The 14205-nt window shown below is 39.6% G+C and overlaps 1 protein-coding gene across 1 annotated transcript; it reads left to right on the plus strand.

The window, feature by feature from the left end:
* Positions 1 to 35: 35 nt before the first annotated feature.
* Positions 36 to 13362, plus strand: elp3 (elongator acetyltransferase complex subunit 3). The gene is made up of 15 exons (XM_088286948.1): positions 36 to 265; positions 577 to 676; positions 1107 to 1245; positions 1363 to 1433; positions 1719 to 1782; positions 2504 to 2572; positions 3138 to 3292; positions 5898 to 6059; positions 6160 to 6286; positions 9870 to 10063; positions 10279 to 10369; positions 10862 to 10927; positions 10994 to 11221; positions 11302 to 11383; positions 12444 to 13362. The coding sequence occupies exons 1-15, from the start codon at positions 244 to 246 to the stop codon at positions 12533 to 12535; spliced, it is 1662 nt and encodes a 553-aa protein (XP_088143074.1). The 5' UTR covers positions 36 to 243; the 3' UTR covers positions 12536 to 13362.
* The last annotated feature ends 843 nt before the right edge of the window (positions 13363 to 14205 follow it).

Raw genomic sequence — 14205 nt, forward strand, 5'->3', positions numbered from 1 at the left:
GATTTCAATCTAATTTTTTAATCGTCTTCTCATGTGGTTAACCTGTTGAGCGTGTTGTGCAAATTGGTTTTAATGCGAATTCTCATTTACGCCTTTTTACGACATTCCCAGTTGTTGAACGATAAGCCGTGTTCTGATGCAACGTGGAGTTGTTTACTTTTTTTTTGCCTTAAAGCGTGGTCAATGTGCGTCTGTAAAGTTCTTTACCACATCTGAATTTCGGCGGGTAACAGATACGGAGGAATGGGGAAGCCAAAGAAAAAGAGTGAGTATGCGTCAAAGTGATTGAAGTAGGTCTCGGAATCGTTCTGACTTAGGCTACCGGAGCTCATTGCTAATGCTAACCAGAGGTCTCATTTACCCATGTATCACATACAATACAGTGCAATACAGCTTTTATTTAGATGTATTAAAAGCTATGTGTGAAACACAGTTAACCATTTATACAATTTCACGAGGAAGTCATCAATGTTTTGTCATCGTAAATGTGATCAGCGAGCGTTCAAGTGTGTTGTCGCTCCTCTCAATTTGTAAGTAGTTGATACATTTTTACTACTGAATATTTCTACATGACAGGTGACCTAAGTCGAGCTGAATTGATGATGATGACAATCGCCGATGTCATCAAACAGCTGGTTGAAGCACACGAAGAGGGAAAAGACATCAACCTCAACAAGTATGAAGCACACTTGACACTTAGCATATTGTATTTTGATGTCTGGGATAAAGGGTTGTGAAAAAGTATATTAATCCTTGTGCTGTAAAGACAAATCACAGCGAAAGGCCTCATCATTAAAAGTTAAAATTGTATTTTCTGGTGTAAAAAACGAAATAACCAAAGCATTAGAAAAGGCTCTTCATGTGGTGTAGTATGATACTACACCCCTGTAAAGTACAACCACAATAATAAACCCTTTGCTGGATTTATACTTCTCTGAGAGTGTCAATCAAAGTGTTATTATCTTTATGAAGACTGAATTAAATGTCCAAATAGTGTAATGTTTCATGACAGTGTTAAAAATGCCGGGTAGCTAAAATCAACTTCCAACAAATGTCCACAATTACTCTCCCGTTGCAGCTATTTACACTTCTTAATTTTACAACAGATTGAAAACAAAGACCTCAGCTAAATATGGCCTGGAGGCTCAGCCTCGTTTGGTGGATATCATCGCTGCTGTCCCTCCACAATACCGCCGTGCTCTGGTACCCAAACTAAAGGCCAAACCAATCCGCACTGCCAGCGGGGTCAGTAGATCTCTGAAGCGGAATTGGCATTGCTTTCACATTACTATGAATTCACATGTGCACTTTGAATTCTTGTGATCCGTAGAAAAGTGAGGGTTTTTTATTTTCTTCATGCAGATTGCAGTTGTCGCCGTGATGTGCAAACCACATAGATGTCCACACATCAGCTTCACAGGCAACATTTGTGTGTAAGTGACGTCTGCCACTTTGGAACTTGAATTATTTTTACGTCCACAAACAAGTTCAAGTATTTCCTTGGTTTGTTGAATTGTCTGAGCGTCGTCAAGGGTCTGAAATAACAAGGAGAACTTTATAATGTATTTTTACTTGAGAACTCATGCAAGATGTATGTCACTGTAAATCATACTATTGCGTATGGAATTTATTGCAATTACTTCAAAATACCTACTATTTGTTTCTAGGCTCACAGGTTTTGATATTGTCATCATGTTTTGTCATGCTCATGTTTGTAGGTACTGTCCTGGTGGGCCGGACTCAGACTTTGAATACTCCACGCAGTCTTACACTGGTTATGAGGTAAGATACATTTTGTTGACTGCCGTAATTCCTCTTATACAGTTGTGGGTTCAAACATTTATTTTACGTACCTACTTAAAATCAGGAGACTCATTCATCAAGCATGCGTATGAACATTCACAGGCAAAATATGGGATTCATTAATTTAGATATGTGTATGGTTGCGCGTACATTTCTACACAGCTGTGAAAAAATGGTGTCTTGAGACATAACATTTTTTAATTAAAAATAAGGACACATTTGTTTTGAACACTGTTATTGTCGTTTGTTTTTTTTCTGAAAGTGAAAGAGTTTAAAAAAAACAAAAAAAAAAAACAGCCCGACTATTGAGAAAATGCAGAACTACAGAAAAAACCTCAACATGCCAGGCAAAGTCTACTATACTCGGCAGAATTAATCTAAAAGCTTGTTGTCCCAGCAACATAAACATGGACACGCACATACACGCGCGCACACAAAACTCTGGAGCCCAAGCACTGAGTCAGCTCAAATGCTATTTACTGGAAAGAGGGTGTGTTTGAGTGGCAGCCACTAAGACGCCAATTAAATTAGTCTAGTGACGCGACAAAACTAAAGGCCCTATTTGAAGAAAGTATGTTGTATATATTTCTTTATTATCATAATTATATCTTGCATATTATTTGGTTTGGTGTCATTATTCTTTAATCCCATTTGCCATTGCTCTACTGTTTTTTTTTTGTTTGTTTTTTTTTTGCCATAGCCCACCTCAATGAGAGCCATTCGAGCGCGATATGATCCCTACCTTCAGACCAGGCATCGTGTGGAGCAGGTCAGTCGTACGCTTTCAGCGTAGTGGCCAATGAGAGCTTGTAAATAGGCATAACTTTGATGTCCCGGGATGCAAACTAGCGGCACATGACAAACGGGATTTTGAGATTTATTATTTACAAATGATTATTATTTACAAATTATTAGTATTTATAAATTACCCAAAATATGAATAAATAATATATATAAAAAATGATTACATTTGAATAAATTGTCACGACATGGGTCTTAAATTTCCTTCATAGCAGTCTTAAAAAATGACGAATCCTAGAGAAAAGTCCCTTCACACTGTTGGTTGTAATCTTCTTGGTATCAAATTTTATTCTCTAGTAAGAAACATTAGCCTCTTAGTGAGATGATACAATCTCCGGTCAGATGACAACACAATGTCCAGAATTAGAATCATGTAACTACATCTCTTGACAGCAGAGGCCACTATTGCATCTGCTCATCTGACATTTTTTTTCTTTTTTATGTATTTGTTTTTCTGTAGCTCATGAGACTGTTGTTAATATTTCTGTATTACAAAACTGCACCCTTACAACGTTTATGTATTTTGTGTGCAGCTAAAGCAGCTTGGCCACAGTGTGGATAAGGTTGAATTCATCGTGATGGGTGGAACCTTCATGGCTCTGTCTGAAGAGTACAGAGATTACTTCATTCGGAATCTCCACGACGCTTTGTCTGGACACACATCGAACAATGTGGCCGAGGCTGTAAGGTACCCAAAATTTTATCACAACTCTTTCACAGGGGATTTTTTTTTTTTGCATTACAACCTTAAAATATTATTCAATGTGTATGGTCCTTGGGGAACATGACCACAGTGAAAAGTGGATTTATTTTTAAATGTAAGGCCCCTTGACAGCATACAGTTGAATTTGATTAAAAAAACAAAACCTGATAATATGTTTACTTCATAAAAAGATAAGAATGTAAATGACAACATTTGCAGCATTTATTGTAATAATTTCCCATTTTCCATACATCTCGGAGCCTGGCGTACCTCCTGGACTTTTTGCCAGTCAGTCTCACGAGTATACAATGTATTGTTTTTATTTTTTAACAAATGACAGTTACCCTCCAAAAAACTTTAACAAAAGTTAAGAATGTTTAAAACGACCATGCATAACATTTCCTTGTCATTGGAGAGTATACCTCGCCAATTTTTAAAGATGCATGTCTGTGAGATGTCAGTTCAATTGTTTTATTTCTATATTATTTTGTTAATGGAAAGGATTAATCTCATTCCAGTTATGAGTTCCTTCACAAATTGTGAACCGGATGAACTAGCCACCGTGCTTCATCTGTACAATGCAGCAGCGAGTGTATGTAATATTCCTGTGTCCACTAGAGGGAGCTGTTACACTATCTGATCGCTTCTTGATATAGCAAAGGCAAAAAATATCATTCAAGATGGGGGCAAAATATATCTAGGCTTAGGGGGCTTTTTAGGATTAGCTTGTTAGACATTGTTGGTCTCGAACAAATTGTTCCCTGAGCTTGTACTCTGACCACACAACACAAAAACTGCCCCCTTGATCCTTGACACAAACTCACCACAACAGCAGCCATTCCATTAGATGGAGCTTTAATGACTGTGCTAGCAGTCTCCATTAGACGTCTGCTCCACAATCCAGGAGAAAAAGGGACACCTCAGACCCATCTTTTGGGTCTGCTTCCATTGATTTCTCGCTTACTCGCTTACTGAGGTGCCAAGCTTTGAATGTAATTGTGCCCACGCCTGCTCGGAATGGATGAGTAGCAACTTTTAAGATGACTTGGAGAAGATTCAAAGTCAAAGTAGAATTACTCATTTGTTCAGGGGCCGACGACGTCAGACGATTTGGTCCAAATAATGGCTTTTTCACAGGACTATGTTTGTTTATGTCCCTAAAGTCTGATAAGACCAACCAAGCAGGGCAGTTTGGTTGTGCATCATTTCCCCAGCATATGTATGTGTTTGCTGTGTGTGTCTGTTCAAAAAAAAAAAAAAAGAAAAAAGCTTATCTGCTATCAGCAGGCCTTGTTAAGATGCTTTGATTGCAGTAATTGCTATGGAGTTTCAGTGGCAAGGTGTGTGTTTATGTGTATGGAGGGTGTGTGCCCATGTATGACACTCACCTCTCGCCATGACCACGCTGCTCCAAATCTTTTCACATCAGCGAGATACGTGGCGATAATCACCCAAGATAATAGACTTTTTTTTTATTGATTCATTTCACACAATCTGATTGTCCTCTCGGCAGCACAAACCTCTATAATTGGTGTGGATCAACCAGCAGACTGTAAAAGATGGATATTTACTACCGGCGCCTGCAGAATCAGGAGAAATGTGAGCTGGCATGAAGGGAGCTAATGGTCATTGGGAAATGAAAAGCGTTATGGCATCACGATGAGATATTCCTGTTCGCCTACTTGAAATCAAGCTCTCCGTCGGTCTCTGACCTCACAAATATTTCCACAGATACACTTTGAAATTTTTAGAAAAGCTTGCTTGAAAAAAAGCTGACCAAGTATTTATGTGAACAGCCGTGGAAATGATTTGACTTATTTTGCAATCTAATCGTGAGTATGAATAACAGTAACAGCAACAGGCAGCAATGTGGTGTTGTGATAAACGTGTCTACCTCACAGTTCGGAGGTCTTGTGGAGTTTTGCATGTTGTGGACGTTATCTCCTTGTATGAAATCCAAAGAGAATTGTCTGGCATGTTTTTTTGATAATGAATTCAATGCAACTTACTTAAAACAGCCGCTTGTTTTTGGGTTTAGTCAAGCTTTTTTTTTTTTTTTTTGTCTACTGTGGTCTGGAACGAGAGTAATTAAAGCCATCGTAAGCAGAAGGTCAAGGGCAGTTAAGCCAAAACAATGTCCTGAAAAATGTTGAGTTAGCTTATGATGCTTCGTGTATAATTATAAGGAGCACATTTCACAGTACATATACTGTAGTCCGTTCATTATCATAACCCAGAAGATGCTACTGATTCTTATTTTTGACGAAAGTGTGGACCCATTTACAATTCAAAACTTTCCCTAAATAATCTATTTAGATTGCGTTTGACGTGAAGCAAATACTCATTAATATCTCATTTAGCATTTGCTTTGAAACCCCTTTTTTTTTTTTTGCAATCATATTAATTTTATTGCATCTGCATGTCCTTAATGCGAGGTTAATGTTAACTCTGTGAGTAATGAGCCTTGCAGCCTCTCAGCATGTAAATTGATGTTGCTAAATTACCCCAATAATGTTTCTCTGTCAAACTATGGTAAGTTATGTTGATTTAAATGTAAAAAAATAAAAAAAATAAATTGTAACATCCACAGGTACTCTGAGCGCAGTAACACCAAGTGTGTCGGAATCACGATCGAGACGCGACCCGACTACTGTTTGAAGCGACATCTGAGTGACATGCTGGGCTACGGCTGCACGCGTCTGGAGATCGGTGTCCAGAGTGTGTATGAAGACGTGGCCAGGGATACGAACAGGTCAGACTGACTGCAAGATTAAGCAAGGATATGCCCTGACTGTGTTTGTTTGTTTGTCTTTTTTGTTTTTGTTCATTTGTGTGTGTGCATGTTCCTACAGGGGGCACACAGTTCGAGCTGTGTGCGAGTCTTTCCATCTTGCAAAAGACGCCGGCTTCAAAGTGGTGGCCCACATGATGCCAGACCTGCCTAATGTCGGCATTGAGAGAGATGTGGAGCAGTTCATTGTAAGTGTCTATAATTTAATTATTATTATTAATAATAATAATATGTGCGTATGAATTATTAGTAATAATAAAAATAATAATAACAATTAATAAATTATAAAAAATAAAAGTATTATTATTGTTAATAATAATGATTTGTGATAATAAAATTATTATTAATAAAATTATTTTTTATTATTAATAATAATAATAATAATAATAGTATGAGTATCTAGTAGTGTTAGTATTTTAGTTTCAAAGAGGTGCGATTTATTTGGCCAGTACAAGAAGTATTTAGTGTAGAAGTAGCAGTTCCCTCACAAAAAGTACAGTATACTTAAAGTTCAAGTGAATCTCGAAATTGTTTACTTGTAAATTACCGGGATTAATAAGCATGTTTTGCCACCCAAAAAAAAAAAGATCCAATATTGTCCCCCGGTATTTTACAAGTGTCAATAAAATTCTAAAAATGTTCACATATAATTGCTATTTACTTGTACCTTTAGTGTGTAAAATAAAAATGAAAAAGTCATGGCAAAGAAAAAAGTGGAAATGTGAATATTAACACTGCAAGTTTTACAGTGCACTCTCTTTAGATATTCTTCTCGCAACACTAAAATCAGATGTTAGCCTTATTTTCTTATTACAATTTTGGTCCCATCTGAATTGTTGTTATTGGCTATTTTCTTCAGTTTGATATCCAGTCATTAAGGTGATGCATCAACCATCAACTCAGTCATTAGCTTTGTTGTTTGTGGCATCGTCACGTCTCGTTTTGCTTTGCTTCACCATGCGTCATTACTACTTACTGCACAGTAGTGTAGTGTCAAAGAAGTCCTTCATGTCGAATCCAAAATAGCTGCAGTGTCAGTCCCGACTGTGAGGTGACTCAAAAGAAGAGGCTGTCAGATGTCTCTCAACAGCAGGCTCTCTCCGCTGCTCTGATTGGAAATGCAGCTTTAATGCGAACGTGACGAATCAGAACAGAGCGTGACTGTAGGATATCAGCAACTCAGTTTGATACCTTGAACAATTTCTGCTTATTTGGTTGATTTTTGCTGTGTTACACTACGAAAAATAAGTAATTAACAAATGCAATGATGCAAAACAGAGACGGGTTACTAATCGGTGAGCGTGCCATTGTGACACGCCCCCGCGGCTCTTATGGAAATGTGTCAGTCAGTGTCTCAGCACGGAGTGGTTAAAACACTTTCTCGGTGTTTGGCGTCTTGAACTTTTCCAATGTTCTTTAATCTCTGTGTCTAATTTTTTATACCTGCAAAATTGTGACTCACTGCTTTTGTGAAAAAGTTCAAAACCTGGATTTCTCCGACAGAAAATGAAAACAAAAACATAGGGCAAAAATAATGTCATTGCTTTGAGAATCTGAGAAGGAAAAAAAACCAGGCGGGGAGGTTGGATGTTTTTGGGGGTGAAGACGCGGGGGAAAATGTCTTTATTATGTGACGATGAACCACATGATGCACCAGGTTTTGAATGCACAACAAAGTTAAATTAGATTAAACATGATGAACAGGAGTTTTTTTTTTTTGCCAGTTTTTGTTGTAAAGACATTTTACAAATTAGTTAATCACAGACCACAGATTAGTTGGTTGTTGGCCGTTAATGCGGAATAGTGATTGTGGCATTTGACCATTTTCTCTGAATGTTCTGAACTCCTGTTTTGACAGACACAACATTCCGTGATTTTCCTGTCGATTCTACCGAGACTCACAAAATCAATTAAGTTGGAGCCAAAGAGTACGCGCCATTTTGCCTCAGGCTTCTAGCCATGATTATACAACAATCCGTTTGTCGCAATTTGGAATTCATCACTTAATTAATTGCGACATCCATACCTGGTAACCATAGCAACTTTTTAGACCAGTTGGTCAAGACGCGATAAGAAGCTTTTTATACACAGCTCATAGTTTGCATGAAAATGCAGAATAGAATGAAAACACAAAATTGACTTGCAGCTTATGTTTTATTCAAATTTATATCGTTAGAAAGCCTGAATATCACTGGCATATATTCTTTATCCTCTGAAGAAACTGAATGCATTATCCTGAGGAGCAACTCGTTTAGTTGAAGCATATTTACATTGCACCTATGTTATTAAAACACTGCTTTCTCTTTTTAGGAAATAAAATACGACGCAGTGAAATTTTTTCTAATTTAAGAAAAAAAAACGCGTCGTTAACTTGCCTCCATTGCAACTTTTCTGCCTTTGTTCTTCTGTAGTCTCTCCCTCATCTTTCCTCTGAATTAATTTTCTCCGAAGCGCCTAGGCTCTCAGAAGTTCCTCCTTCTTCACTGTCTCAGCTCCAGGATTCAAAATAATCATCCAACCCTGGTTACTTGAACATTTTTTTTTTTACTGCCACCGCACTCACACATGGAAGCCAACATTGAAGGCAGCTGATGGATGAGGAAGTTGCCGAAAGCAACAGAATAGGGAAGCATGAAAAAGCTCTCCGCGTTCAGACCATCAACCCAACCAGAATGCCACGTTGCTGTCGTCTCGAAATGCGGTGTTTATTTTTATCGTCTAATTGGCGAGGACAAATCAAATGTTTGTGATATGACGCAAGCATTCGATGAGATTTCAGTGGAGAGATTCCGAATCAATAGAGCCTCCTTGAAAATTGAATTCTAGCCTCACTGGCACATCTCCAGTCATGACGAGCCAAAGAAAGCCCCGACATAATTTGTTGTCTTGTACTAATAATCAAATGCATTCAATTTATTTCGAATGGGATCTTATAGCGAGGCTTCCGTCAGGCCGGATGACAGTCACCGCAGGCAGAAAGCGTCTGTAGCACAACTCTGCATCCTCCTTGCGTCTCCCATGCTCGTCCTGATAGTGAAATTCGATTACAATTCCCCTCTAGCCTGCGATCCTCTCGCACTTATCTCTCGTTTACAGATGCTCTCTGTCCAGGGAGAGACGTCCTTAACAGTGTTCCTCTCCTGTAAGCAGCATGAGCTATGATATGAGTACTAAATAATATCGTCTAGAGTTATAAGCCACTCAAATAATCTTCAGACACCTTTATAGGGAGGACTGTAATATTATTGTATCGCAGTCTGGTTTCGTTTCTACTCCGATTAGGTTTAGTGGGCAGCAACGTGCGAGGAGTGATGACAACCAATTTCCAGGACTCTTTTGGAACTTTCACAGTGGCGCTTGTGGCAGTCGGCAGTGAGAAGTGTAAAAAAAAAAAAAAAAAAAACAGGAAATGATATTGATTCACAGCAATGGTCCAGCTTGCTTCATCTGTTTGGTTTGACTGAATGTGTCAAAGCTGTCATGTAGTGGTTTCTTTTTTTTTTTTGACTTTGGCATGATATAATGGATGGCTTGTGTCACAAACTTTGCACACGGACCATTCGTTTGTACTAGCGAAACACTTTTCTAGACATCCTAATTAATCTCTTTTGATGTATCCTTATTCTTCTCTGTCCCACCGCCTCACAATTTTCAACCCTTTGTTCTTGCATCGTACAGGGCACGCCATACCGGTCCTGATCCGAACCCTATTGAACATCTGTACATTCACAGAACTCATTACTGACAGCACTCCTCTCTGTCTTGTTGCAGGAGTTTTTTGAGAATCCAGCATTCAGGCCTGATGGTTTAAAGCTGTACCCGACTTTGGTGATTCGGGGCACAGGGTTATATGAGCTGTGGAAGACGGGCCGCTACAAGAGCTACACGCCCAGCACCCTGGTCGACCTGGTGGCCCGAATTCTGGCACTTGTGCCACCATGGACGCGGGTTTATCGTGTGCAGAGGTATGTGCATTATTTCTGTATATATTACCCCTGCCATAGCAAAAATTCATTTGAAAAGAATGATTGTTTCAGTGCTATACATAACAGAGACATTTTATTGAGCTTTATTTTATACGCTACATTTCAATACCCAACAACAACTGCTGTATTTCTCCTATAAAGTCTGGTCACGACGTCGCTTTTCTATACTAATTAGCTTTGTCTCCACCCATTAGGGACATCCCAATGCCATTGGTGAGCTCTGGAGTGGAGCACGGAAACCTGCGAGAGTTGGCACTAGCCAGGATGAAGGATATGGGCACTGAGGTGAGACGTCCCTATTAAATGAACAGACTTTAAAAAAAAAAAGTCCAAACACTCACCAAAGACCTCTGAGCATAGATCAAATTGATGCTAACTGCGGAATTTGCCTGAGCTGCTGCGGTATAGGAGGACAGATTTATAAACCTGCCAAGAATAGATCAGAACCAATGGAGCATGGAATAGAAGCAAAGTACCTCCCCTGAGTTCATTCCAATTGATAACACCTGCATCATCAGACTCCCTTGGAACCGCTGGCAACCTCCTAACAATTTATCAGCCAACTTTTCCTTTAATTTCCTTTTCACTTCCACACGAGTCAGCAAACAAAAATGTACTGCATTCCTGCCGTGGCCAATGTGAATCATTAATTATTACTTCAAAGTGAAATAAAGACACCACACTCCTTTATTCAAAAGTATTAAACTGAGACTACAACGTACAGCATGCTGGTTTCTTAAGTGCTCACATCTTGAATGAAGTTTTCCCCGTGTGCAGTGTCGTGACGTTCGAACCAGAGAAGTCGGCATTCAGGAGATTCACCACAAAGTTCGACCCTACCAGGTAGGCGGAAGCATTCTGGTGGTGATCGCCGTTAAGGTGTCATACAGTGTTGTCTGGTGCGTTCAGGTGGAGCTCGTGCGAAGAGACTACGTGGCCAACGGTAGCTGGGAGACCTTCCTCTCCTATGAGGATCCCGAGCAGGACATTCTGATAGGACTGCTGCGTCTGCGCCGCTGCTCCCCGCAATCGTTCCGACCAGAGCTGAAAGGGGGCGTGTCCATCGTCCGCGAGCTCCACGTGTACGGCAGCGTGGTACCCGTCAGCAGCCGGGACCCCAGCAAGTTCCAACATCAGGTACAAAAAGTGAAAAACTGATGTGGCACTCACGTGGTTTAGGTGTAGTTGAACTGACCTTGTTTATGTTGGTTCATTAGGGATTTGGAATGATGTTGATGGAAGAAGCGGAGAGAATTGCTGCGGATGAACATGGCTCCAACAAATTGGCGGTCATTTCAGGTGACGATATAATAACTGGAGTTAAAATATCGCGGTATCACGGTATTAAAATTACAGTCAATTCATTTTTTTATTTTTTTAAAATCACAATCTATTTTATTTTTAAATAAAACAGACTATTTGGTAAATGTAAAATGAAATGCATAAACAAACAAAGGTTAAAAATCTGTTTTCATTTTTCTTAGCAAGTCACAGTTTCACTGGTGAGCTATTTTTAGAACAGGCCTGTGCGCTACTCATGTTGCACTTGGGGCTAACTAGCACCCGTTGGCACCCTCTTTTTTTTGGGGGGGTGGAACAGGACAAGCACAACGCACATGAATCAAAAGGCATCCATGTAAGTAATTGCAACAGTGTCTCTTTTGTCTAAAAAGAAAAAAACACTCCTTACCCCTCCATGCGTAACTGCTCACCCCTCCACTCCCTGCTCACCAAGGAGAAAAATGCAACTGGGCCCCAATAAAGAGGCTGATTGTTTACTCAACTCTGCAAGCAGCCAATCATATTGTGCCCTGCTTAGAAGTCCCCTCAAAATTACAACAGCGCATTACCAGTGAGTCAGTATTAGCTGTTATTAAAACCTTGACCTTTAAAAACCACGTCAAACCGGTAATCGGCCCCTGCCGAATCCACACCCATGTTTATTGTATGAGATAATTAATTTTAAAAGTCTAAACTCACTTTTTTTTAACCTGATTAGAGCACAAAATTGTAAAAGTGACTGTGCTCATAATAGGAAAGTAAAACAAAAGAATTGCATACATAATATCCTGTCACTTCATATTAGAGTGAAACTGAATGTTTTCATTTCTGTATTTGTAAACTTTGAAAACCAACCCCCACGTTTCACTGAAAACCTCTCAAATTCACTGCATTGTGCTCTGGCCGCATCAATAGCAGTATTGTTGTACTACAGGTCCCAAAAGAAACAATTTGAAGTGAGTTGAGGAGCTTCATTTAGACAAGAGTAGTCTTTTGCCGCAATCTTGTGACATTTATAGAAAATGACAAATCCTTTTAGCTGGGTGCCTCTATAAGTTACAGTTGCTCTCCTTTTCAGGTGTAGGAACAAGGAACTACTACAGGAAGATGGGCTACGAGCTGGAAGGACCTTATATGGTTAAGCGTCTATATGAACCCAGATTGAACTGAAGCCAGCCCTTTGTTTTTAATCAGAGAATTTCATTTTACCGAATCATTTTTCGGCCATAGATGATAATTATCCCTACTTTTTTTTAAAGCTTCATTTTATCAAGTATGTCCAGGTAAAACCAGGGCTCGTTTGAATGACATGGTTGCATTTACACTCCATGGCTCAAGTGGCTATTCCGTATCGGGTATCTGAGAACGCACAGAAAGGATATACCCTAATAACACAAATGAAACAACTACTTTAAATCAATCATGATTAAATAAGCAGAATAATTGGAGACTGAGGCCTTTCTCATTTAAATCAATAGATGAGGCGGGAGCAGTACGCCATCAGTAATATTTTCATTCTCAGTCACTGCCCATTGTTGTTGACGGTGGAATACTTATGTGCAATTCTTGAATTTTTTTAAATTATTAAATCGGAATAGTGTCAATGCATCTTTGGCAGATATATGAATTAAAGGCTTTCTCAACAGATAATGGAATGCCCCGTTTCTCCTCAACTATGTTTCAGTCAATAATACAGACACGTAATTAGAATATTCCTCATTTGGCCAGGGATGAGCAGCTAGGTTGAACATCACACTGAAGAGAGTCCATTATGAGCCAAGTGGCTATTAATATTGGACGGGAAGAATGTCCTGACCTGCTAGCTGTTGTGTAATTACACCATTTTGATTTATATGTGACTATTAAGACCACATTATTTGGCTCCCGTCATTCCTTTAATGCAATTTCATGGATGTATACGAATGATTTTTATTTGACAGAAATGTAAACTCACCCCCCTCCCCCAAAAGAATAAAGTGCAAAATCTCATGACGTCACCGACGTTATGATTTGTGAGATTGCAGACGTTATGAGATGTGAATGTCAAAACACCCCCACTCCCCCCAAAGAGGTCATTCACCTCCGAGGTGATCCCCCCCCCCCCCCTCCCCTCCCCCCAATGACGAGGATGCCGGCCCCTGCAGGACATCGTCAATGATTGTCCCATAATTGTGTTTTAGTGGCTCATTTGACACAGCCTCCGCAATTACAACTCCATCCGTTTTCTGTCTATTGAAAATTGACTGAATGCTGTGTGGAGCCACATTTCTTGGAAGGCCTTTGTCATATCAGCAATAGAGCACTAATTCCTCACGCGTCGACCTACAATGCCTCATATAGGTCCCAATTGAAGGAGGGTACTAGTGGGGGGGGGGACAGTGAGATGACTGAATCGGAACAGCCGTGCGTAATTTCCTGCATGCAGCGCTTGTGTCGTGACTGGTGTTGCAGTCCTGACGCATTGAGGTTTTGGGCCACATTCACACTTTCTCTCTCTGCTCTCGCTCAGTGCTTATCAGCTGTGAAATGGCAAAGGACTTTCCCTCCCACCCTTCTCAGTCTTGCTGAGTCTTTTTCTTTTTTCGTGTACAGGTGCCACTTTGTTTTAATCTTCTCTGCAACACTCACAAACGCTGAGCAAGTCCTATTACTCGCGTGCCTGCTAACCTTATTTGTTTGCAGTACCCCTGAACCATGATTAGAATCTGCCTTGTACTGTACATGTAGTAAAAAGTTATTTTGTCTCCTTGATATGAACATTTGTCAGGCATTGCCTTATTTTTTTACCCAAACATAAAAATATAAACTCAACCTGCATTTGTTATATAGAAGTCATAGAA

The sequence above is a fragment of the Idiotropiscis lumnitzeri genome, chromosome 21 (genome assembly GCF_059441095.1).
Source record: "Idiotropiscis lumnitzeri isolate Australia: NSW breed Sydney's pygmy pipehorse chromosome 21, RoL_Ilum_1.0, whole genome shotgun sequence".
In the NCBI taxonomy this organism is placed as follows: domain Eukaryota; kingdom Metazoa; phylum Chordata; class Actinopteri; order Syngnathiformes; family Syngnathidae; genus Idiotropiscis; species Idiotropiscis lumnitzeri.